Below are 27377 nucleotides of genomic sequence, written 5' to 3'. Positions count from 1 at the left end.
ACATTTGTGGATAAGTGAAAATCAACATTTGATCATTAAAAACTATGGGCAAGGAAATTACCATTCTTCTTTTGTAGTCAAATCTTAACCTTCTCACATCCATTTTAAGAAAATATTAGTATGTATTTTGTGCCTATTTGACTGTTTGCAGACGAAAAATCCTGAATAATTTTGAGGGAGGGAGAAAGCTATACCTCCATTTGAGAAAGGCTAATTTGGCTAAAAGAGGCTGCTAAAACTTGCTGGGGTCTATGACAGGAACTGAACCCAGAATTTTCCTTTTGCACCAGTAGCAAATGAAGGTGATTGTGACAAAAAAAAAAAAAAAAAAAAAAAAGGTACAGATCCAATAATGTGATGCTAAACCTTGTGTTGTAATTCCTCACAGAATAAAATTAGTTAATAATATGATTCTATAACTTGTGATTTTAACTGAAGTCATGAAAAAAATACACTCTTTCAAAACAATTAGCAGTTACCACAGTACTGACTTGACATAATCTCAAGAATTTCTGAAGAACAGCAAAACAGACTAGAGCAGTAGTTTTCAAATTTTAGTGACATCAGCATTCCTGTTTAGCTCAAAAAACTTTTCACAAACCCTACGTTTAACTTACTTTCTATGCTCTAAATTTTTTTGGTTTTTAGATATTGATAAAAAATTTTGGAAATTATTTTGGGATCCATCTCTATGGACTCCAGGGGTATGCAAACTACAGTTTGAGAAACACTGGACTGGAGTATCACACTGTTGTCATCAGACTCTGCAATCAATTCCAGGATAACAAATAGCTAGAAGAGGACAAAGCCAAGGCTGTCCATCATCATTCTCACCTTGGGATGACTTTTTTTTGACTTACCTGCTCACTGGAACCAATGGCTGAGTATTATGCAACTGCATTCCACTGACTGCACATTTTACCATGAAATTACAAGGATTGGACTCAAGAATATTGTGAGTGTACCAATAAAATAGAATTACAGGTGTATTTCAACATAGTGACTGAAATTAAATCAAAAGTTGAAGCATTCGAATTATGATTTGATTTCAACTACTGCATCAATATATCCCTGCCATCTATAGTATCGTACAGGCAGGGCAAACACAGCCCAATTCAAGAGGGTTAATGGTAAACATAATAGCTGTTATGTTTTTTAAATGGAAGCTAATTTCCATACACTTCTTGGATGTTCACTTAAACAAAACACATTATTCAAAGTTTTTCATATATTAGCTAATTGAGACCACCTGCCAACTGATGAGAAGCAATAAAATACAAAATGGCTATCCTGGTGGGGTTTCAGATTTTTAAATGTATAGCAGATTCACTTCTTCATATGATGTTATACAATTAAAAAGACATTAGCAACTTGGGCAGGGCCACAGATAATAGTATTTGTCTCTAAGTTGAACATAAGCTACTATTTTAGCTCTATATACTCAGAGCTTGGCCTTCGGTGAGAGCAGAAAGTCTCTCCATGACCAAAATTGAAAACAGCTAAGGCATACACAAATTTGATTTGGACCAGTAAAGTTCAAATAACTCAAAGAACTCAAATCTGAGTTCAGCTTTCAAATTGATTATTTGCAAGACCTTATCTGGGATGAAAAGAATCGTTAAGAACCCTTCCTTGTACGGGAATATCATCTGTTCAATGAGGTGAACTAATGGACTGGGAAGCATTAAGGTCAGCAGAAATATGGATCTCTATGTAGTAGTAGTGGCATGTGATGCAAGAAAGCATGTGTATGAGCTTATGCAGCATCAGCCAAAAAAAAAAAAAAAAAAATCACACCATTCCCTCCAAATGCCTGTCCAGTTCCTCCTTAAATTTATTCAACCTATCAACTTCCACAACCACAGATGGAAGTTTGTTCCAGCAATTAACCACAGACTGGCTAAAAGCAAATTTCTGCAAATCTATTCTACATCTGTCTTTTCTTAATTTGAATTTATGCCCCCTTAGGTTTGTAATCTGAACAAATGGAAGGATCCCATCAGAATTCAGCATGCTCAACCCATTCAAGGCCTTATACACCTCAATCAGATCACCGCGCAGGTGCCTAGTCTCCAGCCACTGCAATTTGCAGAACTTAAGGCTCTCTTGGTAAGAGGATCCCTTCATTCCCCTCACCAATCTTGTTGCCCTTCTCTGTACACGCTCAAGTAAATCTACATCCTTCCTAAAATGAGGCCTCCAGACCTGTACGCAGTACTCAAGGCGTGGCCTGACCATTGCCTTATACAGAGGGATAATCACCTCCTTTTCCCTGCTAGCAAAATTCCTATATATCATTGACAAAACCCCATGACCTGCCCTGGCAGCCTGTCTGCATTTCTCAGAAAACTTCATATCTGCCTGCACAATTACTCCCAGGTCTTTTTCATTTTCTACCACCTTAAGTGTAGTACCACATAGTTGGTACGTTTCTCTGGGGTTACTTCTACCCATATGCAGTACTTTGTATTTGTCAAGGTTAAACTTCAGTTGCCACTTCTTAGTCCACCTGCCCAAATTATCTAGATCCTGTTGCAGTAGCACACTGCCATTACTGTCATTAACAACCCTGCCAACCTTTGTATCATCTGCAAACTTCGACATTAAGCCTGATATACCTTCATCAATATCATTGATAAATATACAAACAACAGTGGACCCAACACCGAACCCTGTGGGACTCCACTAATAACATTAGTCCATGAATGGACTAATGTTATGTCATTAGGAATGGATAAATTGGATTAACATGACAAAGGTAGAGACAAGATCCTGAGGCCAACAGTCCTACCATAAGTCACAGTAAACACAGAAAGATTTGTTTTTGGGGATGATAATTCCCTATTTCACAGGGCATGAGTAGTTAAAAACAAGCTAAATAACAAGAAAGATATTAAGCATAAACAAGATTTTTCTCTCTCCTGACCTTAATTTAATTGGGAACATAGGATGCAGCAGACAGACATACTGCTGCTTTTGATTAGCACTTCCTGTGATGATCCAGAAGTTGAAGAATATCCTCAACAAAGAGTGGTCATGATATTCCAAGATTCAACATAATAACTTGATTGGTTTGATGCCATTATGAGACCTGTCTCAGAGGATAGTAAGATATCGCACACTGTATTAGAGATCTACCAACATGATGCATGTCCATTACTACTCATAATACTATATGTTTCTCGTCACTTTCAATTATTCATTACTAAAGTTCTTTGGTTTTCATGCACTGAACTAAACTTTTTACTGCCTGTTTTTTTATCTAATAAGCTGAAAATTAACCTAATGCAATATTTTAAGACTAGAGATGCATTAAATAAGTTGTTTATTCAGTTTTCTTTTTCTTTTTTTTTTTTTTTATGAAAACCCCAAACACAAGAGGTATTAGAATCTATAGTACTTAGTACCATGCTTGGGTTGAAGGTTGAGAAGACAAAAGAAGATATTTGTTGACATTAGACTTGAACTTCTGTAGACAGAAGGAAATTTTCAGGAAATATGTATGAAGGAAGGTTGTTCCAGAAAATGGCAGTAGAATGAATAAATGAGGAAGATGAAAAATTGGTTCTGCGAGTTTGAAGTTGGACAGTAAATGGATGTTGGCTGGTGGCGGCATGTGTTCGGACTATTTTGAAAGAGAGAGCGGGAATTATAGAAGCCAATTCAGAACAGTGCTGATAGAAGTCTCTGTAGAAAGTCATGCAACAGAAACAGTACATCTATGAGACAGCGAGTGGAGTGACTCTGTTAGAGAGGAGTCATCAATTAACCTAACTGCCCTCTTCTGAATGGAATCTAGAAGCCTGAGAGAGGTTTTGGGGGCACTGCCCCAGATGTGGGAACAATATTCCATGGTAGGGTGGATTTATTTATAGAGTGAACAGCTGTTTGGAAGAAAAGTAATGCCAAGAGCGAAAGAGAAAACAAAGTTTTTTAGATGCAGAGGAAGCAATATTTTATTAGTAATGCTGAACTGATTTATGTTGAATATTGATACACCCATAGGCAAGATTAAATAACATTAAATAATCAATGCATCATTTAAAGAGTTTCTCAACAATTAAGTTTGAAATCACAATTGACAGCAGATGTTTGCTCATCAAAAAAAGTAGATTTTCACTTTCCAATGCAGGTAACAAAGTTTCTTTAAACAAGGATGAAAATTTAAATAAAGTTTCCAATAATCTGAGCATGAAGTGCATAATGATTATTACTAAATTTAAACTTTTATTATATCAGAAACAGGAGTTTCCAATATAATAAAAGAAACAATATTTTAAGTGTCATATTGAAAGACTTGAGTCACTTGCATCAACTTCCTTTAATGTTATATTTTGAAAATGAAAGAGTCAAAACAAAAATAGTTCAATGTTTAAACTCACTTATTATTCATTCCAGATGTATAATGATGGTTTTAATTTTAACTCTGGTGGCCACCATTAAGCTAACAGTTTAACAGTTTAAAAGAAATAACGTAGTGTCAACAAACTGAGATAAGTCTTCTGTACATTTTTTGTAACCAGTTCAAATTGCATTGTAAAAATTAATATACTAAAGTCTATGAAAGGATTATTTTTAAATGACGATGAATATGACCCAATACTTTATTACTATAAATGTTATCAGTTATTATAACAGGTTGTTACTTTGAAACCAAGTGTTTCAGGTGTGTGTAACTCAAATGGTTAAGCATTCATTATATATTCTTAGCTAGAACAGTTAAGCATTCATCATCCACTTAAAACAATGAATTGTCTTTGATTTAAGGGCAAGGGTGCCTCAAAAAACCTGTTTGTTTAGATAACCATTCTCAGCAAGGATTGCTGCTCACTTCTTACCAAGTGGGTTTTTTTTCAGGAGAAGAAAACAACAATCACCATATCAGCAATATGGTGTGTTGCACTGCTAGATAAGAAATTTTTCTTATTTTTAACAAATGCTATATCATTTATTAAAGATTATATTATTTACTTTAGCTAGCAGCATTGAAAATGTGTGGAATGTAGGCATACCAAACAAACACACATAATATCACCATTTATATTATTTATATCAAAATTATTTGATAACAAAAATAGGAAATTCCTAATTTTGTACTTACCCAACTGAACATGGCATTTGAACTTTATACCACTGATTTATATCAAAGAGTGCAACATAGGAAAAAGATGCTATATCATTTGGACTTTGCCAGGCTTCCCAAGCTAGGACACATATACTAAGATCATGGTAGTTATTCCATTCTTAAAAATAAAATTAAAAAAAATTAATGGAAAAAACTGCAATTAATTAATTAATTTCAGAAATACTTAAAATAATGAATTGTTGTCTTTGATTCAAGGGCAACAACATTTCAAAAATACTGTTTGTTTAGATAGCTGTTCTCTGTAAGGATTACTACTCTTTTCTTATCAAGAGAAAGAATGTCTTTTTTTTTTTTTTTTTTTTTTTTTCCAACAGGTATGTCTTCTTAAACAATGTCAGCATAGATAATGTTAATTTGGATATATTCAATAAGATATATATCATTATTTATTCTGTTTATCTTGAGCCTATGCCTTCTGATAGTAAATCATGGAATATGGAATGATATACAACATTTGTTCAAAAACTATGTTTAAGCTGTTAATATTCTTCGATATAATCTCCTTTAGCAACCACACACTTGTTCCACTGAACCTGCTGCTAATCAAAACATTTTTGAAGCCTTCTTCTGTGAATGCTTTCAGCCAATGTAATGTCTCGTGTTTGATTGAATGACTCAAAAATCATTTTCTTCTCATATCCTATTTTAATTTTGGAATAGTCTAAAAGCAGGGAATCTCAACGAGGATGATATCGCTGTTGAGAAAAAATCATGGGTATTAAAATAAAAGAGGGTTTGTGGCCCTCTAAAGCCCTCACTACCCAACGACATCTTATTTTTTACTATTTAATTTCTCTCATCGGGTTTTCTTTCTCCCTGAGACAAATGATTTTTAACATATAGGTATATTATATTAGGAGTGAGTGAGAAATTTTAATAATAGGAAGATGGTGGGCGTGATTTAATTCAACCACCTTTGCTTTTCATAGACATTAAATGCCTAAGTGCTTACAGAGGTAATGTCTCCACAATCCTTGGCATTTGCACCTTTCCAACAGCTGCAACCCTGGCGGCGGCATGGTGGGCGTGGTTTATTTATTTATTCTTTTGTTTCAATGGTCAATATATGAGGCATGGATAGGATGAGGAAATGTTTCAGTCTATTGTTTCTATGTTCTAAGTGACATAGAACATAGAAACAATAGACTGAAACATTGTTTCAATGTTCTAAGCTACAATTAGTATTGAATTTTTGTTTCCTTGTGAAAGTTGTTTATTTTTGATCCACAGTGCTTTTGTAAGTGACACAGGCTATGAGAGTTAAATAAAAATAGTTTATAGTTCATTATTTAATTCTTTGTAATTATTTAACCCATCATCAATCATGTCAAGTGCTGAAAATAAAAAGTGTTGATAGTAACTGAATGAATATCTATCTAGCCTGTGGTTTTATTGAAAGCCCATTCGACTCAAGGCAGCCTATGTGTCGTATGTGTAATAGTTCTTTTTCAAATGAAGCTATGAAACCATCAAGACTTTTAGATCACTTAAAAAGGAAACATACTGATAAAGTTTGTAAATATATTGAATATATTTACCAACTTTATGAAAAAACTTAAAACAGAATTTTGGGCAACATAACACTTACTTCCTTATTTAAGAAGACACACAAATGATGATGGAATGATCGTATCTTATAAAATTGCAGAAATCATTGCAAAAACTGGTAGAGCTCATACAGTTGCTGAGACTGTTATACGACCAGCATTAGAGACTGTAATTTCAACAGTGATGCATCAAAATCTTTCCAGTATTTTAAATGCATTACCATTGAGCAACAATTCAATTCGAAGACTAATCGATGTCAGTTAACATTTAAGAGCAGCTAATTAACAAACTAAAGTGAGAAAATTTTCTATTCAGATTGATGAATCCACAGTTACTGACAATAAGATCCTTCTAATAGCATGCGTTCATTATTTCAATGATGATTGTAAATTGTCAAGAAGAGATGTTATGTTGTTCGTAAAATTTATAGTTGTTGTTATTTGGTTTTTAGGAGCATTAGCAACTAAAGCCATATTGCTCTGAGGATATGCGCTGGTCATTCCCTGACCTTTCCACATCCTCCGTATTTGGTGGTCACGGGCTCGAACCCCGGTCTAATCAAGAAGTGCGTGCTACGCACTGCCGCTCCTGCCCACCTGGCTACGGAGGTGCCGTAAAATTTATAGAAACCAACTGTTGATGAAAAACAAGTACCATTGCAGTGTTCTCCCCAGAAAATGTTGCCAGCCAGGCGCCATTATGAAGTAGCCAGGTGGGGAAGTGTAATACTTCGCAATATTATAAAATTTTCTGTTATTTATAAATGTGACTTAAGTGATCCAGAGCAAAAATTAATTGAATAATTTAACATCAATGCTCCTGTCACATTGACCTCAATCACATAGTATGTTCGAATTAATATCGATCGAGATCAGTACCATACGGTACTGTGAGAGTCGCTTAAATTTTAGCTGAGCGGTCAGTTAAATTCACCGGGCAGTGCGCCTATTTAATAAGTCTTGAGGAGAACACTGCCATTGGAAAAGTTGGTATCCTGGGCCACTGATGGTGCTACCTCCGTGATTGGAAGACAAAGATTTTATGGCTACATAAAGGAAGTATGTCCTGAAGCTCTTTCAATACACTGCATTGTAGTAGTAGTGGCACATGATGCAAGAAAGCAAGTGTAGGAGCTTATGCAGCATCAGCCAAAAAAAAAAAAAAAAAATCACACCATTCCCTCCAAATGCCTGTCCAGTTCCTCCTTAAATTTATTCAATCTATCAACCTCTACAACGACAGATGGAAGTCTGTTCCAGCAATTAACCACCCGCTGGCTAAAGGCAAATTTCCGCACATCTATTCTACATCTGTCCTTTCTTAATTTGAACTTATGTCCCCGTAGGTTGGTAATCTGAACAAGTGGAAGGATCCCATCAGAATTCAGCATGCTCAACCCATTCAAGGCCTTATAGACCTCAATCAGATCACTGCGCAGGTGCCTAGTCTCCAGCCACTGCAATTTGCAGAACTTAAGCCTCTCTTGGTATGAGAATCCCTTCATTCCCCTCACCAATCATTTTGCTCTTCTCTGTACACGCTCAAGCAAATCTACATCCTTCCTAAAATGAGGCCTCCAGACCTGTACGCAGTACTCACGCCGTGGCCTGACCATTGCCTTATACAGAGGGACAATCACCTCCTTTTCCCTGCTAGCAAAATTCCTATATATCATTGACAAAACCCCATGACCCGCCCTAGCAGCCTGTCTGCACTGCTCAGAAAACTTCATATCTGACTGCACAATTACTCCCAGGTCTTTTTCATTTTCTACCACCTTAAGTGTAGTACCACACAGTTGGTACGTTTCTCTGGGGTTACTTCGACCCATATGCAGTACTTTGCATTTGTCAAGGTTGAACTTCAGTTGCCACTTCTTAGCCCATCTGCCCAAATTATCTAGATCCTGTTGCAGTAGCACACTGCCATTACTGTCATTAACAACTCTGCCAACCTTTGTGTCATCTGCAAACTTCGACATTAAGCCTGATATACCTTCATCAATATCATTGATAAATACACAAAACAACAGTGGACCCAACACCAAACCCTGTGGGACTCCACTAATAACATTAGTCCAAGAAGAGCAGCACCCATTGATTACCACCCTCTGTCTTCTCCCACTTAACCATCCTTTTATCCATTGTAGCAACTTACCCTTAATACCATTCTGCTCCAATTTGTACAGTAGTCTTCCATGCACAACAGTGTCAAAAGCTTTCCTGAAATCCAAGTATATGATATCAAAATTATTTTTTGCATCCAGTTCCTTTGTGACCACATCATAATAACCAATCAAATTTGTCAGACAAGACTTTCCCTTAACAAACCCATGCTGTGTTTGAATTATTGCTGCAGTCTTGTCTAGATGATCCTGCAATGCATCTTTAAACAGCGACTCCATTATTTTACCCGGAACAGAAGTTAAACTAACTGGTCTGTAATTACTCGTGTCACCCTTCGATCCACCTTTGTGAATTGGGGGGACACATTTGCACATCTCCAGTCCGTGGGAACCTCCCCTGAGTCCAAGGATGCTCTCATAATTATGGCTAAGGGTTTGCTTAGTTGCTTTGCCGCCTCCTTTAAAATAACTGGATAGATCCCATCCACCCCAGGTGCCTTTCTTATGTTTAACTTCAACAATTTCTCCTCCACTTTGCTCTCGGTTATTACAAAATCATTAAGTACACTGCTACAATTTGATAACCTTCTTCCATTTTCAAATTGTAATAATTCCTCACGTGTGAATGTAGATGCAAAATACTCAATTCATTGTGCACCAACATCATCTGGTTGCAAAAAATATTAGTCGAGTTCTTTATCAATTTCTCAGTATAGTTATTAAAACCATCGATAAAATAAAGTCACATAGCAAACATGATTGCCTTTTCAGAAAATTTTGCGTTGATAATGAAGAACAGTATGTGAAGCTTCTTTTACATACAGAAGTGAGATGGCTTTCTAAAGTAAACTGTCTATAACAAGATTTGTAAACCTTTTTGATACGATAATTAGTTTTTTAGAAAGCGAAGGAGACAGATTTAGCAAAGGAAATCAGCAAACACAAAAACAACCTATACTATACAGCCTGGATTTTTCAAAAACTTCAAAACTTAATGAAGTATAACTTCAAGGGAAATTACAGTGATAGACTGCACACATGTATTAAAAGCCTTCACTGAAAAACTGGAAATATTTGAAAGCAATTTAATGAGAAAACAATTTCATGGTATGCAAGAAGAGTTAGCTGAAATCAATGAATCTCTCACCAAGAATGATCTTAAGAATTATTCAGATCATTTGCATTCTTTAAAAGGTGAAATAAAAATTAGATTTTCAGATTTATTTTCCTTTGAAGTGAAGCCATGGATGTTAGATCCAATTGGATGCAATTTCGGGTCTGCTAGTGAAGAAATTCAAGAACTCACTGAATTAAAATGTAATGAAGAATGCAAATATAAATTCAAAAAAGGTGAAGTGGATCAAAAACAACTTAAATACTTTATCCAACAATGTGTGTCTGAAAAGGCCAAAGTACTTCTTTGTTTACCAATATCTCATATGGTTGAGATTGGTTTTAGTTCAGTAAATAAAATATTAACGAAAGAAAGAAACAGAATTGATATAAGTTCAAGAGGAGACATTAGAATTGAACTTACTAACCTCATACCGAACCCTGAACTTTTAGCTAAGAAGCATCAGGCTCAGGGATCATTGAATAAAAAGAATAAGTATAAAGTATTTTCTTGTTTAAAATTTCATGCAGGGTGATTAGGGAAAAAAATTGTCTAAAAAGCTCTTTAGGGGGCAATAATTAAAAAAAGGTTGAGAAACACTGGTCTAAAGTTGCATGGTGCCAAATCAGGTGAACAAAGGAGTGAAGCATGACAGAAATGTTTCTGTTGGTCAAAATTGCCAAATTTCAAAACTTTCAGTATAGAAGAGAAATACAAACATTTCTGCTAGACTGGCACATAAGTTAAAATTGTGAACAACTTCAAAAGATGCTGTTGCAAGCCCTGCTCATAACCTTTTAACTATTTCTTTAAGAATTATATGCTCATTAACCAAACTTTTTGATCAAACCACATCTCAAAACTTCTGTAATGCAGATATGAAAAGAAAAATCCATTTAAAAATAATTTGAAATCTAACTGATTTATCAACAAGAAGCGATGATGACAGTGTATTTATACTGAGTTTTCTTTACATTAGCAAAACTTACCTAATACCTCATGGGCCACCTTTTTCCCATAATACAGCCTATATGTCTATATGTGTCTTGGCATGGACTCTACAAGGTGTTTCAGGTGTCCTGTGGCAGTGGTGCTATCAAAGCATTGCACAATGTGTCCAGTGATGCCTGAACATTGTTAGGTAGATGGTCATAGCATCGAATGTCCTTTTCCCGTAGGTCCCAAATATGCTCAACTGGATTGAGATTGGGTGAATTGGGCAGCCATGGGAAGATGGAGAATTCATTGTCACATTCCTGAAACCAGTTAGCAGCATGTCTTATTGATAGATTCCAGAGTTGTCTGGATACATTGTAATCATGAAGACATGTATTTGGTCAGCAACGATAGAAAGGTAAATGTTCTTATCATTAAGCCATTGATTAACAGGGACTATGGCATGCCATTAAAACAGTCCCAAAACCATAACACCATCGTCTCCAGACTGCCGAACACTAACAGTACATCCAGGTGCCGTGGCCTTGTTGCTTTCTCTAAATGCAAATATGCGCAATAGCAAGATAGGGTTGGAAACAAGATTCATCAGACCAGGAAACAGATTTCTATAAGTCAGTGGTCCAGTGTTGGTGATGACATGCCTATGCAAGGTGCAATTTTTTCTATCTTGCTGTGAGCAAGGGTACCTGTGATGGCTGTTGACAGTCATAGCCTATATGAGCCAGTAGCCTTTGCATAGTCCATGTGGATAGTGGTCTTGCTATTCCTACATTGTACTGGGTGGTTTAGCTGGGCCACTGTGATGTGTTATGCGATGAGATGTGATGCTCACCATGGGAATCCACACGTGGCTGTCCCCTGTGTCATCTTTGGCTAGTTGTTCAACTGCTGTTGAACCAGTCAGGGTAGACTTGAGGTGCCACAAAACAGGAGCACTTAATCATTTTATCTATTGCCATATATTGTCGCATCTTGCCCATATGATCATTCCATATTCAAAGCTGGAAAGAACTCAATGCCACAAACCCATTCTTCCTTGCAAACACTTAAAAACTGATTGCCATGTGAGTGAACTGCAATCTTATATCAGCCTTTTCCAAAATTGAACCTTCACCGGCATCACAGACCAATCCATTCTTATACAAGGGGATGTTACTAATGCAAAGCCAACTCAGTGTATATTTCCAACTGTCTGTTTTTAAATTATATCTAATGATGTTTACTCATTAAGAATTATTAATACTTATAGAGACTTTTCTTTGGTTAAATAAGAAGAGGTAAACATACGGCTTTCAAGTGGTTTTTTTTTTTTTTTTTTTAATTTTGTTTTAGTCTTTGTACTCATGTTTTTGAATAAAACTTCAGCAGAAAACAAATATTTAAAATTTTGTTTTAAAATAAATTTTTTCACTACAGTGGAAGAATTTTATTAATCATCTATCTGAATAATTGTTACTTATAAAGATTATTTCTTTGTGCAAAAGATACACAAGAATGCAGCATTTGATTTTTTTAAGAATTAGAGCTTGTAAGATTTTCAAGAATCTTTAGAATGAAAATGGTTTCCCAAAAACAAGTTTCAAAAGAAAAACTTATTTTCCTCAGAAATTTTCCTCTGAGAAACATAACAAAAAGCTATTTAATAAAAAAATAATAAAAACATTATTTGAAAATAATTATTACTTTACAGGTATTTTTATTAAAAAAAGAGATTAGGATTTTTAAATATCAGATAAAAAGAATTTAAAACATTGCTAGTTACATTTTTTGTATATAAAACAATAGCCAGATAGAAAAATATCATTTAGAAATATCTCAGAAGGACATCTTTCAAAACTGTATTTGCAAGTAGAAAACAATTTTTTTTTAATTTTACACATTTCTTTCCTTTTTTTTTTTTCTATCACATTTCTTTTACACATTCTTTTTTACTTAAATTGCAGCCTGAAATCCATTTTGATGAGTTATCATCATCCAAATCTGTTATAACTAAACTTGTGTGGCAAACCTAACCATATACCGGAGAGTCCATGGCAGTAGCCATATCACAGAAACTGCATCATGCCAACAATGAAAGTATCACTCTGCCTTCGCTCATGATGCAGCCAGCCACCAGAAAGTGCATCAGTTTTTTTCGACAATATTCATTGGATGCTTTATTTAAATCAGATATATTTTAATTTAAGTGAAATGTAACAAAAATGTGTGGTATGTTAGGTTTGTCAACTGTTATTTCACTTTATATATAATACTATTTTGCTCAGAAAAATATTTTTCCTTTTTATTTTTTGGCTCTTAAAAGAGTAGTTTTAACATTCATAAAGGTGCAATTCCACTAAGGTTATCATTTCTGTAATCAGAAGTGTTGGATTCTTCAATAGAAATTTCTAAGAGTTCAATGGCACCCTCTGCCAACCTGTATAATTCCCACATAATTTTCCTCTTTTATTACATGCTGGATATAGTTTACACTGTGCAGCTTGTTGTTGTTGTTTGTTATTTGGTTTTTAGGAGCATTAGCAACTAAGGCCATATTGCTCCGGGATATGCGGTGGTCATTCCCTGACCTTTCTGCATCCTCCGTATTTGGTGGTGACGGGTTCGAACCCCGGTCTAATCAAGAAGCGTGTGCTACGCACTGCTGCTCCTTCCCACCTGGCTACGGAGGTGCCTACACTGTGCAGCCATGACATGATTTATTCCTTCTGTGGTAAGCTATTCTACTTCGACCTTGAAAGTGTGATTTTCACTTGCAATGGTATGGAGACAAACGAAGAGCTTTATATCCTTGCTGAAGGACTATGTAATCAATAATATATGAATCATATCTGTTGCAAATATCAAAAACAAGAGAATAATTCAATCTTTAACATATCGGAATTCCATGGAATACATTTTTCTGTTAGCCAGGTTTGAATGTCTGATTTTTTGGTAGATGTCATTAGGATATTTTCCATTCAAACACTATTATCTAAAACAATAATGCTATTTGGCTCAATATTTGTTAACAAACCAATCTTCATAATGTGGGCCAGTCATTTTCCATAGTAATCACCTACAGATCTTTTGGCTCAAAAAATATGACATGCATTGAAGACACACACCCTTTACAACTATCAGCATGTGTAATTATTAGCTTTGAGCTTTTCCAAGAAGGAGCTTTCGAACCAATAGACGTGGTTGTGTGGACGCCACTGTATTGTCTTGATCGAGATCAAATTTGTGTTTACAAATTTCGAATCCCAAATCTTTTATTATATTTCATACTGTACATTCACAAATACAGTCGGACCTCTATATAACAAAACTGATCGTTCACTAGAAAAAATTTGTTAAACAGAAATTTCGTTATAAAGAAATAATCTTTTTAACAATGAAAAATACTGTAATTTAACATTCAGAAAAATAGTAAAAGATGGAAAATAAATCAAAAATAAGTGGGAATGAATAAATTTTCTATCATTTTAAAACAATTAATTTATTAATATATGGATATTAAGAAATGACTATTTACACGATGCACACATTATATTAGTACACTTAAGAATTATTTCATAAAATTTTGGTTATTTTTTGTTGTACACCGGGTTTTTTACTGTACATCGTTCATAAAAATGTTCGCATTTGCTCAAATATAAAAATGTTCGCTCAAATATATTTCCTTCACACTGAAGGCCTCGGCGAAAAGTTACAAATGCTGTGAACGTTTCATTTTTATGTTTAATATTACTCTCGTTGCCTTCGTTGTCATCATTTTCATCCAACTTGTCGTCGATATTGTCACTATTTCTTTGAATACTCTCCAAAATAGTCACTCAGATATCCAGCTACTATGATTATTATCAACTCCTAAGAATTCATCAAAAATAATTCCTCCACTGATCAAACCTCTTGCTTGGAGTTCTTCCCAAGATTGTTCAATATGTATCTTGCAGTAGTTCATGCCTCTCATCGCTGTTAATTGGCGTTTTAGCGAAACAATTCTTAACCATTGTTTCTGTCACATCTTGACTCCACACTTTCACCAACTCTGATATGCATATCCGCAAATCTATAACAGAATCTATAGGTTGGTTGGTTTCCATCATCTTTTATCATCTTTCTATCAAAATTTAAAATCCACTGTTCAAAAATTTCACTTGTCATCCAAGATTTTTTGTTGTAGTCCTACTCTAACGACTTACTCCTTTGAAACATCGGGGTTGTTTACTTTTGCCTATTACCAAAAGCTTCAGTTTTTCATTACCAGCCATATTTGCACCAACCAAGATTGTAATTCTCTCCTTACTATTTTTAGCACCTAAACATTTACCACCTTTAAAAGTCAGTGTTGTGTTTGGCAAAACATCTAAAAAATAGACCCGATCTATCAAAGTTAAATGTCTTTGGGCTCGTAGTTCTTTCCAATGGGTACAGTCTTCAATTACAACTCCACTTTCACCAGAAATAACTTTTTCGAGTAAGCACTTTTTCAAATTTGTCCAGCCAACCAGAACTGGCCTGGAATGTTTTATATGCCAGAAAAGAGGCGTACTCCATAGCCTTTTCTTTTATTAATGGCCCTGATATCAACATTTTTTGGTTTCGAATCAACTTTACCCACTTAAAAACGGTTTCATCTACATCTTCATACAGGCATAATTTTGCATGCTTCTGACCGAGTCCTGTTTCCTCAAACAGTTTGAGAATCAAAACATGGTTTTTCAGAATGGTTGACACTACTGGCAGGGATACCAAATTTTAAAGCGGTGACTTTTTTTTAATGCCCTGATCTACACTATTAAGCACTTCCAATATATTCAAGGATTTCCTCTTAGACATTGGAAGGTTCCTTGCACAGCAGATAAAACAAAACTGATTTAGGGGCCACTTGTACCTACCATATAAACAGAGACAGGTGAAATTTAGTGAAAGTGTAGATGACTCATTTCTGCCTAACAGTAGATGAATTTCTGGGATAAAGGAAAATCACTCTCTCCAAATTCTCTAATAGGGTGCTCCTTACAGTAGAAAACAGGTTGACCAGAGCCAATGTCCGTGTCGGGAATATGCCTTAATCTTCTGCCAATGTCTGTGGACACATAGATAGCAGTTGACCAGCATGACTTCTTGGTACAGTAGAGGTGGTTGTATATGGGTACCACTAAATTGTGGAGTGGTTAAGCTCTTAATTTGTGCTTTCTACAGCATCAGCTCAACTGCCTAGAGGCAAGAGGTGCGAACAATGTGTACCCAGGTCTGTCAAAATGAGTTTGTTATGTGGGAATGTTTTTTCATTATACGGAAAATATTTTCAATGTAATGACCAAGGGGAAATAAAAAAAATTCGCTTTATGGAAGTTCATTACAGAGAGGTCTGACTGTTTTCAGAAACTTGTCATCCTCATCTATAACCATCATCAGCTTTTTTTGATGTGGGAATTTCATTCTGGAAGAAAAAAATTGTTGGATGTTCATTCTTTCCAGGCATTAAGAATGATTCATACTGATGAAGTTCAGACTTCATCTTCTTAATAGCACAATCCAAAATACCAGTTAATTCTGGAGCCAAAGCGAATATCTCATTATGTGACTTATCTGGATGTTTTTCGTTTAACTTGCAGAATAAATTCAAGATGATAACCTTAGCAGAACTTCTTAAAGGCTGGCCAACCACATGCTTTCAAAAACCAGTTGACTGACTATAACTAGCGTGGAAACTGATAGCTGATTGGGTAATAACTAATTACATGGGAAAGCTATAAATATGGATAAGACATTTACAAATGTATTCATGCCCAATATTTATAGTATATAATTAATTTTCAATTAAACTTGTGTAATTAATTTTTGATTAAAATTGTATTAAAAAGAGAATTTTGAATCAATATGTTACAAAATTTTAATGGAACTATATTATTTGTTGATGTACATTTTGTTCCATAGGCTCTCCAATATAAGATTAGAGAAAACTCATAGGGTTAGGTTGCTGCATATATAGTGACTGCACGTCACTGTGAAAGCAAATCAGACCTTCCAGACTATCTATTCATTATTTACCTCCATGGTTTCTCATTTCCTCTTAGATTCTTAGCCTAGCCAGAAAAAGCCTTACTTTCCTATAATTATCTAATAATTGCATAACACCATCAATTCACCCCCCTCTCCTTTGGACTGCTTCTAAACCTATTGCTATTTATTTTGATTCAATTTTAAAATTTCTTATATAATTTTTGCTTCAAATATCTATTTAATTAATTGTCTCCCCTCCCATTGTTCCTACATGCCCAATACAATCTTGAGTTTTCTTCACTTACCAGATGAAAATTTTTTACTGGAAGATTTTTACATATATTCTTATTTATAATATGGATCTGCCATTGCTTCTATCTGTTAGTTCCATTGGTTTTTCTTTTAAAAACTTTCATTTCTAAAGATTCAAAATTTTGATTAATTCCTTTATTTCTTATCCAGCTTTCTGCTCTACAGGTTGAAACAGGCCTTAAAACTTATAAACAGCGAATTTTGTAATTTGGATAATTTCTCTTTAATTCTAAATGAATTTGTTTTAATTGGCTTCCTACACTTCTTGCTTTACTTATTCTACTGCTTAGTTTGAAGTCTAATCTTCCATATTCATTAAAGCCTGTTCCAAGATACACAAAATTACTAACGTGTTCCATATTTCATGTTATTTAGTCTACACTCAAAATTTTCATTCTCTCTCAACTTTCACAACTTTTTGTTTTTGTTACAACACTAATTTTCATTCTAAAGATTCTTGATGATCTTACATGCTCTAAACTTTAGGGGGGTGTGGGATCCAAAATCTGCATTCCTGTGCATTCTTAATTTACGCAAGAAAACAATCCTAAATAAATAAGAATAGCCTAACAAACGATTAATAAAATCCATTCACAATACCTATCTAATAAATAAATATATTAAATTATATAATTTAATTTTATATAATTTATATAATTTAATATTCAAAAATTCTGCATTTAAACATTTTTAATACTGTAAGTTAGAAGTTTATTGACTGACCGTAAAATAAAATTTGGCATTTGCAAGGGTTCTGAAATTGTAGCCAGGCTTAGATTAGGTTCAGTAGTTGCTTGATTTCATACAATCACGAATTGTTGATAAGCTAGAATTTTTACCTAAGATTGAAAATTACATTTACTTATACTTACATCTAAGAATTTATATAAATTAAATAATACTTCAAATTGTAGAGGTAATACCCAAATAATAAATAAATAGTTGTGCAGCGTGATTGAATAATCTCAGTGAGGGTCGTAATGTGCAATAGTGAGGCTGGTTTTTATTAAATATCATACACTATAAAATTTTATTTAGAGTGTGAAAATACTCTAAATTTAAATTTTATGGTGTATAGTGTATTTTACAGTGTTTTATAATATTAAATTAAAGTATTTAATTTTATTGAATACTTTATTAAATTTTATTTAATACAGTATTTAGCCACATTTTAAGTAATAACTGATACAAGTAAATTTTGCATATTCAATTTCTGAATACTTTGCAAATCTGATTTCTGTAATACTTGGATAGATTTAATTTTGAATATTTCTTAGTTATAATTATCTTAATACCAGTGCACAAATCATCATGATTCACACCAGAAATATTGCTAGTGATTCCCTTATGAATCAGCACATTATTGCTTGGACAGATGTATTTAAAAGTTGCTCTTGCAGGTAATCATAGTATAATCATTTATATGAATAATTTCTGTGTACTATTTGCAGAGAGTATAATGATCTTAAATTAAAACTTGATTCATTAACCCTTTGAGGAGTACATGCCTACATTAACATTTATATATATATATTTTTTTTTTTTAATGAAAACTCCAAACACGAGAGATATTAGAACCTATAGTACTTAGTACCGTGCTTGGGTTGGAGGTTGAGAAGATGAAAGAAGATATTTGTTGACATTAAACTTGAACTTCTGTAGACTGTAACACATATATTTACATTTTCAGTTATTATAATGTGACTGTTTATGTATGAATTGACTTAAAATCGTCCAGTAGGTGCTTCCACCACTTATCTACATTTGTAAGTAATTATAACCACAGTCTGCAATAGATGGCAACAAAAAATAGCTTTGAAAACAGAGGAGAAGGCGAAGATCACACCTGCTAGCTTCAGTTGTCCAATTTGAATTTGCAAATTCCAAAATGGAAGAAAATTCTCTGAAATTCAGTTCTAAATTGATGAAACCAAAGTAGTCATAAAAATATAGATGTAGAGAATATTACTGCTACTGAATTAAAGAAACACTTAATAATGATGTTTTTTAAGATTTTTTATGAATTTTTTTTTAAATTCTAATTTGCTTTTTGAGAATAATTTCAATCTAATGTTGGGATCAAGTCAAAATTAGATCAAATTAATGCTTAGCATTTATTTACAAACTTCCAAGAAACTGAAAAACTCATTTCATAGAGCCTGCTATCAGAAAAATCATCCAATAAGACATTTTCTGATTTTCTGAAACTGACCTACCCAAGACTACACTGGGTTACTGAGAAAGTGGGTTGTCAGCCTGGAGCAGGATAAAACTAGGGACTCGTTTGTTATTTGGTTTTAGCAACTAAGGAGCATTAGCAACTAAGGCCATATTGCTCCGGGATATGCGGTGGTCATTCCCTGACCTTTCCGCATCCTCCGTATTTGGTGGTGATGGGCTCGAACCCCGGTCTAATCAAGAAGCGTGTGCTACGCACTGCTGCTCCTTCCCACCAGGCTACGGAGGCACCTACTGAGTACTTCAAGGGCCTAGTGATACGATAGTGGAGCTACTCCAGATTTGGGCCTCAAATATGAATTTTCACGAGCAGAATGTTTTGGTTCAACAGGAGATAGTCTTATTAAGGATTCAAATTAGCAGAGAAACTGGGAATAGATTTTGCAATGAAGATAGGTAAAATCAAACCAGATCACATAGGCCTCTGGGGTTGGGAATATTCATATTCATAATAACTGCACAATCATACACCAACCGTTATTAAAAATATAAATAGTGTTATGTTATATTAAAATAATGATGTAAATAAATTAAATAAATAGAATGATATAATTTTACCGGATAAAACTGATAAAAAGGTAACTGTCTGTACAATAAATTATGAAATTTTAAACTGCAAAGAATTATTTACAATAAAACAATGTAGATAAAACACAGGATGATAAAAGCGCTAAAACACCATAGCATTCAGAGGCATTTGCCTCCTTTTTTAACAGTGAGGTTTATCGTACGGCACATCCTTAAATATCAGCAGGCTCACGGTTCTCAACACATGTTTCTACAGGAGCATGGGCAGTATTCTCCTCATGTGCACTGGAACCGGAAATGGCTCGGGAGCGTGCCAGGTGGAACCGCTCATCCCGTCCAAGAACCACCGCCTCAAAGAGGGGATGAATGCAGATTCTCCTATCTCTATTAATGGTATTGCTTTCAGAGGAACAAATCCGTAAGCTCTTGAGCCATTTGCCGTCCCAAAATCTGTGTTTGGTCAATGATAACAGCTTCGTCTGGGGAAATTTGATGGTGCTCCTCCCAAAAATGTTCTGCCACAGCAGACTTCCCATAATCCGCAGTCTTTATCACGTTCATATGCTCCCCCAGACGATCTTTAACCCACCAGAAGATCATAGATAAATATGTTGTTATTTGGTTTTTAGGAGCATTAGCAACTAAGGCCATATTGCTCCGGGGATTTGGGGTGGTCATTCCCTGACCTTTCCGCACCCTCCGTATTTGGTGGCTCACGGGCTCGAACCCCGGTCTATTCAATAAGCGTGTGCTACGCACTGCTGCTCCTGCCCACAGAGGCGCTTTTAAATAGATAAATATATCCAAGAAGCAGAGCATGGACGAAGAGAACCATTTACACCAGTTGCCACCGCATACATTCCCTACTATCCGGGCCTAACTGAGCGTACAGCTCAGGTATTGCACGATTGCCAGACAGGCTGTGTGCCGCTTCCAGGGCGGAGGTTGCACACAGTTGTGTCACAGGTCAAGGACCCCACCATACCAAGGGAATTTACAAGTGGGGTCGTGTATGAGATCAAGTGCCCAGATTGTGGGGAATGTTATGTTGGTGAAAGGAAACGTCAGTTCAAAGATCGTCTGGGGGAGCATATGAACGTGATAAAGACCGCGGATTATGGGAAGTCTGCTGTGGCAGAACATTTTTGGGAGGAGCACCATCAAATCTCCCCAGACGAAGCTGTTGTCGTTGACCGGGCACATAGATTTTGGGACCACAAATGGCTCGAGAGCTAGTGGATTTGTCCCTCTGAGAGCAATACCATTAATAGAGACAGGGGAATCCACATTCATCCCCTCTTCTAGGCGGTGGTTCTTGGACGGGACGAGCAGTTACGCCTGGCATGCTCCGAAGCCATTTCCAGTTCCAGTGCACATGAGGAGAATACTGCCCATGCTCCTGTAGAAACATGTGCTGAGAACCGTGAGCCTGCTGATATTTAAGGATGTGCCGTAAGATAAACCTCACTGTTAAAAAAGGAGGCAAATGCCTCTGAATGCTACAGTGTTTTAGCGCTTTTATCATCCTGTGTTTTATCTACATTGTTTTATTGTAAATAATTCTTTGCAGTTTAAAATTTCATATTTTATTGTACAGACAGTTACCTTTTTTATCAGTTTTATCCGGTGGAATTATATCATTCTATTTATTTCATTTATTTACATCATTATTTTAATATAACATAACACTATTTATATTTTTAATAACGGTTGGTGTATGATTGTGCAGTTATTATGAATCAAACCAGAATATGTCTAGTTGGTGTAACTAACTGATAACCTAAATAATCGGTAATAAAGTTTCAAGGAGAGGTAATGGGGTCTTGTTTATTCATGTGAGTAACAATGACATTAAATGCACACAAACTAAGAACCTTTCTTGAAAGGTACAGAGAACTATACTGTAAAAATGTCACAAATTGGACAAAATGTAATTGTGTGTGTAATTCTGCCCAGATATGATACTAGCCATGTTGATTAATTCTAGGCTTGAGGGGCATTCAAAGACTTCGGAAGGAGATTTCATCAACACGGGCCACACTAGGTAGTAGATAGAATTTATTTTGTAAGGACAGTACATAATTTTGAAAGGAGATGTCACTGGAAGAGCTTTAAGAGTTCAGGGAAATTGCTAGTAAGGGAAGACATTCAGTTGGGCAACTGCATGTGTCAAAGGTCACACAAACTCTCCTCAGGGGTTTGAGTAAGAAGTCTCCAAAGTCCAAGGGTAAAATGTGGAGCCAAAGTTCCAAGGATAATCAAGCACCAGTTAATTGTATGGAAGGAAGAGACAAATCCAATGTACTACAAACTAGCAACAGTATATGATTCATTAGTTATAAGGGATATATCACAGAAGAAGAATAATAAACCAATAGCAAGTTTAAACTGTTTATATAGTAATGTTGGAAGTAGTGTTAAGAATATTGCTTTGGTAACACCCTGATATTGGGAATGAAAGGTTTCATTTCATAGCATACAGGAAAGATAAGCAGAAATGGGGTATGAGTAAGATCATACCCTGATTCAGAACACACTCATAAGAGAACTAATTCTGTATGATGTGAAAACAGAAAAGGAAATGTGTGAGACTAAAGTGTGTGCTACAAACCACATGGCTGATGATTGTAGTAAGTCTTTATAATCTAAATGGGCAATAATGACTGAAAACCTTATTATGGAAGATTTCAACTTAACTCTTATATAAATACATGGGCTGTATTAAGGAAACTAAGAGTAAGAACAAGTGCATGTACACTTGCATGTACACCAATCCTAGGAACATAGTAATTTGAAGTATTTGAAATACTGATTGAGTCATCAAATGCAGACTACTGCAGAGATATAGGAGATGTAATATCAATCAGACATAAGGGATGCAAAATTTGAATAGGGAGAATATGATGTGTACAGAAAGAACAGGATAGGAGAAGGGGGTTTATGCTCTTAATTAAGAAGAATATTAAATCTAAGGCAGTGCATCCAGTCAACCTGGCTGGCCAGTGCAATGCTGAGTCAGCTTGGTTTGACATAAGCACTGGAGGAAAAAATGAGTGTGTTATAGGCCTAATACCTGTGATGAGTATAATGAACAACTAGAGAGAGGGGGGGGAAGTAAATCAGAATGTCTATAATGGGAGATTTTAACTTTCCAGATATTATTGGAACTTGTGGATTGGTCACTTACACACTAGCAAGACTTCTGTGAATTTACTGGATGACTGTTTTCTACAGCAATATGTTAGGCAACAAGAGGAAGCAATACTCTTGATCTGATTATCAACAGCAATTCTTTATGCATTAAGAACCTGCAAGTAAAAGACCCATTGGGCGGTGGTGATCGCAGTGTACTGTGAGATTTACTTAAAGACTTAACTACTGTCAAGGGTAAAGGGAAGGACTTTTGCTTTTGTAAGGACAAATTATGGTGGTCTCAGACAGTTTTTAAATTCTACACAGTGGGACCAATAGATGATGTTACCAAAAGCAAATTCTAAATGGAAGGAGAGGTAATCATAGACGCTACTAGGCTTTCCATACCAACAAGAAATACTGTTCAAAGCTTACAGCTAAATGGATGTCAGATGACCTGATGAGATCTGTGGCACAGAAGAAAAATGCAAGGGACGCATATAAAGTATCAAGTAATACAGAAGCCTATGGTAGATAAGCCTGCAGTCAAGTCACAAAGTAGGTTAGGAAAGCTAAAGCAGATTATGAGGTCTCTGACAAAGAATACATAGAAAAACAGTAAGATTTCTTTGCTTATATTAATAGTAGAAGAAAGAGGGTTGAATTGCATTGGTCCACTTGATATCGATGGTTAAACTGTTGATGATCCCACTCAGATTACTGAAAAACTGAATAGTATTTTGCATCTAAATTCAAATATGAAAAATTCTTTAGGGAAGGGGATGCCAAAAGTTTATCAAACTCTAAGAGGGAGCTAACTGATTTTGTTACAACTGAGAAGACAGAGGAAGAGGAAAAAAAAGGTACCTGGGGTAGATGGGATCTATCCAATTATATCAAGGAAGGCAGCAAACATTTAGCCACAATTATGAAAACATCCCAGGAATCAAGGATAAGCCTCTATGACTGGAGATGTGCAAATGTATCTCCAATTCAGAAAGAGGGATCAAAGGATGACCCGAGTAGTAGTAGTAGTGGCATGTGATGCAAGAAAGCAAGTGTATGAGCTTATGCAGCATCAGCCAAAAAAAAAAAAAAAAAAATCACACCATTCCCTCCAAATGCCTGTCCAGTTCCTCCTTAAATTTATTCAATCTATCAACTTCCACAACGACAGATGGAAGTTTGTTCCAACAATTAACCACCCGCTGGCTAAAGCCAAATTTCTGCACATCTATTCTACATCTGTCCTTTCTTAATTTGAATTTATGCCCCCTTAGGTTCGTAATCTGAACAAGTGGAAGGATCCCATCAGAATTCAGCGTGCTGAACCCATTCAAGGCCTTATACACCTCAATCAGATCACCGCGCAGGTGCCTAGTCTCCAGCCACTGCAATTTGCAGAACTTAAGCCTCTCTTGGTAAGAGGATCTCTTCATTCCCCTCACCAATCTTGTTGCCCTTCTCTGTACACGCTCAAGTAAATCTACATCCTTCCTAAAATGAGGCCTCCAGACCTGTACGCAGTACTCAAGGTGTGGCCTGACCATTGCCTTATACAGAGGGACAATCACCTCCTTCTCCCTGCTAGCAAAATTCCTATATATCATTGACAAAACCCCATGAGTAATTACAGGCCTGTTAGTTTAACTTCTGTTCCAGAGAAAGTAATGGAGTCACTGGTTAAAGAAGTAATGCAGGACCATCTAGACAGGAATGCAATTATACTGTAGTCACAGCATGGATTTGATAAGGGACAATTTTGTCTGACCAATATGATGATGCAGTAACAAAGCAACTGGATGCAAAAAATAATTTTGATGTCATATACTTGGATTTCAGGAAAGCTATAGGTGATTTTGTCTATGATATACAGAAACTTTGTTAGAAGAGATATGAAGATGATAATCCTATTGTACAAGGACAATGGTGAGGCTGATCATGTGTACTGCATACAGGTCTGGATGCCTCATTTTTGGAAGGATGTAGATCTGCTGGAATGAGTATTAAGAAAGAAGAAACCAATGAGAGAAACTAATTTCCTTCACCAATCTCATTGGTGAAGGAAACAAAAGGGCAGTCTTACCAAAAAAAAGCTTCAGTTCTGCAAATTACAGTGTTTGGCAATCGGGCACAGTGCCGGATTAAGGCACGGGCTAGTAGGGCCCTTGCCCAGGGTGCCATTCTTTAAGGAGCACCAAAAACAGAAAGACAATGAGGCAAGAAATATATATATCCTTAGTAAAAGGGTGCCGAAAAATCTTCCTGCCTGGGGCATGGAAATACCGTGGTCCGGCTCTGATTGGGCACATGTGAGGTGATCAGATTGTGCTGTTCCTTTTGAATGGATTCGGCACAGCTCCGTGCTGATGGCATATGTCTCTTGCTCAAACTACACACATGAGAGGACATAAATACAAATTGAAGATGGATGATTGCAGGATATATGAACAGAAGTTTGTCTCTTCAGCCAGTGGTGGTTGATTGTTGGAACAAGCCTCCATCTGTTGTGGTAGTCGGTAATTTGAATAAATTCCAAGAACTACACAAACTACTGGAGGGATGGACAGGTGATTTTGGAAGGGTTTTTTTGCTGATGCTTTATAAGCTTGATTCATTTTCCACTACTAATACTAATACCTCTAAATATTACTTCACAAGCTTGATTTATTGCATCATTTGCCACTATTAATATTAATACTAATTCCTCTAAATATTACTTCACAGATGGGTAGATGAGCAGAAGTTTGTCTTGAGCCAGTGGGTGGTTGATTGTTGGAACAAATTTCCATCTGTTGTGGAAGTGGGTAGTTTGAATAAATTACAAGAACTACACAAACTATTGGAGGGATGGACAGGTGATTTTGGAAGGGTTTTTCTGCTGATGCTTTACAAGCTTGATTTCTTGCATCATTTGCCACTGCTAATACTAATACTAATTCCTCTAAATATTACAACACAGATGGAATTCATCACACATACCTTCTTCTTGAAGCGTATCTTGTTCTGGTCTTCGAAGAATGTCAACTTGAGGAACAGTATAACAAGCTATCAGGCGACTAACTGCACGATCATTATATTCATCTGGATTGTGAGGATCCACTGATAATCTATATTCCAGTCGCAAGCAGCAATTCACTAAATCCTTAAAAATAACAGAATAGTATTAGTGATATATCCACGATGTGCATATTATGTTAAATAATAATGTTGTATACTCGTTTCACTTTTGCACTTGTACTTTTGAAAAAAACCATAGAATTTTTATTTTCCTTACTCATATAATTTTAAAAAAGTAATATTTCTCATTTCTTCTCTAAGTTCTGTTGGTCTAACATTATTTGCACCCCATGCCATTCTTACTGCATGCATGTTCAAACTTTGCCTGCCAAAGATTCCTGCAGAAATTAGCTTTCCAGATGAAGAATCATTTTAAAGATATTCATTCAGAAGTACTAATTGACCTGTAAATGACACATCAGCAGGTCACAAACTTAGAAACTTTAAAACTGATTCAATTTTTGAAAAAATATATTAATTTGGACAAATAAAAAAACATTAAACATTATGCAGGTTTAAAATGTAATTAATGAATAGGCATATAGCTAGAAAAATGATCTGAGAAAAGAACCAAAACATGACTTTTAAGTCTCCATTCCAGATTATATTTCAAAGGGAAACTGTAACACACTAGAATTTCAGGGTTCATTGAACAAACACCAAACATAATATATCTGATTCCTGCCGAAAGAAATCAAATAGTGATTTCATTCATTATCAATAGATGTTGCCAGAGATACAATGTATATTTCATAACAACAATCAGGTTTATAAAATTATTTTGAAATACAATGCTGATAATAATCAAAGCCTTATAAATAACCACTGCTCATGTATCCATATCTGCATAATTAAATTTAAAGAATATGGAATTTAGATGCTGCTAAATAGCTATATAAAAAAAAATGCAACTGACTAATTCCTTAAGTGCATTAGAACTGTGAACAAAGAAGGTGGGCAAGGACAGTGACTGGGTCATGACACTGACTTTATTCTGGATACTAGCTGCATGCTTCTCAACTGGTTTCTCTGTTTCAGTCACAAATCCAGCTGGTTGTCTCAGTTGTGGGGAGAGGCCTTATCACCCTATTAATATTGGGGGCATTGATCATGTCATATATTGAGGGAGCAATCAAAGTATTTCTAGCCACATTAAGATCACTCAAGAAGACATACTTGTAGTTTCTTCTGATGATCTTATCACTTCTGGTGTCATTATTTGGCTG

General features: G+C 35.5%; 1 protein-coding gene across 3 annotated transcripts in view; it reads right to left on the bottom strand.

The window, feature by feature from the left end:
• Positions 1 to 27377, bottom strand: part of Elys (AT hook containing transcription factor 1 homolog) — a 315674-nt gene that overhangs the window by 229500 nt on the left and 58797 nt on the right. For all 3 annotated transcript variants that reach the window (XM_090371873.1, XM_090371882.1, XM_090371891.1), the window contains exons 9-10: positions 26074 to 26236; positions 5102 to 5243 (exon numbers count right to left, since the gene is read on the bottom strand). In XM_090371873.1, the coding sequence (XP_090227999.1) occupies positions 5102 to 5243; positions 26074 to 26236 (305 nt within the window). The remainder of the gene's footprint in view (positions 1 to 5101; positions 5244 to 26073; positions 26237 to 27377) is intronic.

The sequence above is a fragment of the Mastigoproctus giganteus genome, chromosome 1 (genome assembly GCF_048544385.1).
Source record: "Mastigoproctus giganteus isolate SK-2022 chromosome 1, ASM4854438v1, whole genome shotgun sequence".
Taxonomy (NCBI): domain Eukaryota; kingdom Metazoa; phylum Arthropoda; class Arachnida; order Uropygi; family Thelyphonidae; genus Mastigoproctus; species Mastigoproctus giganteus.
Note: the sequence above shows the minus strand (reverse complement) of the source record. Positions and strands in the feature narration are given on the sequence as shown.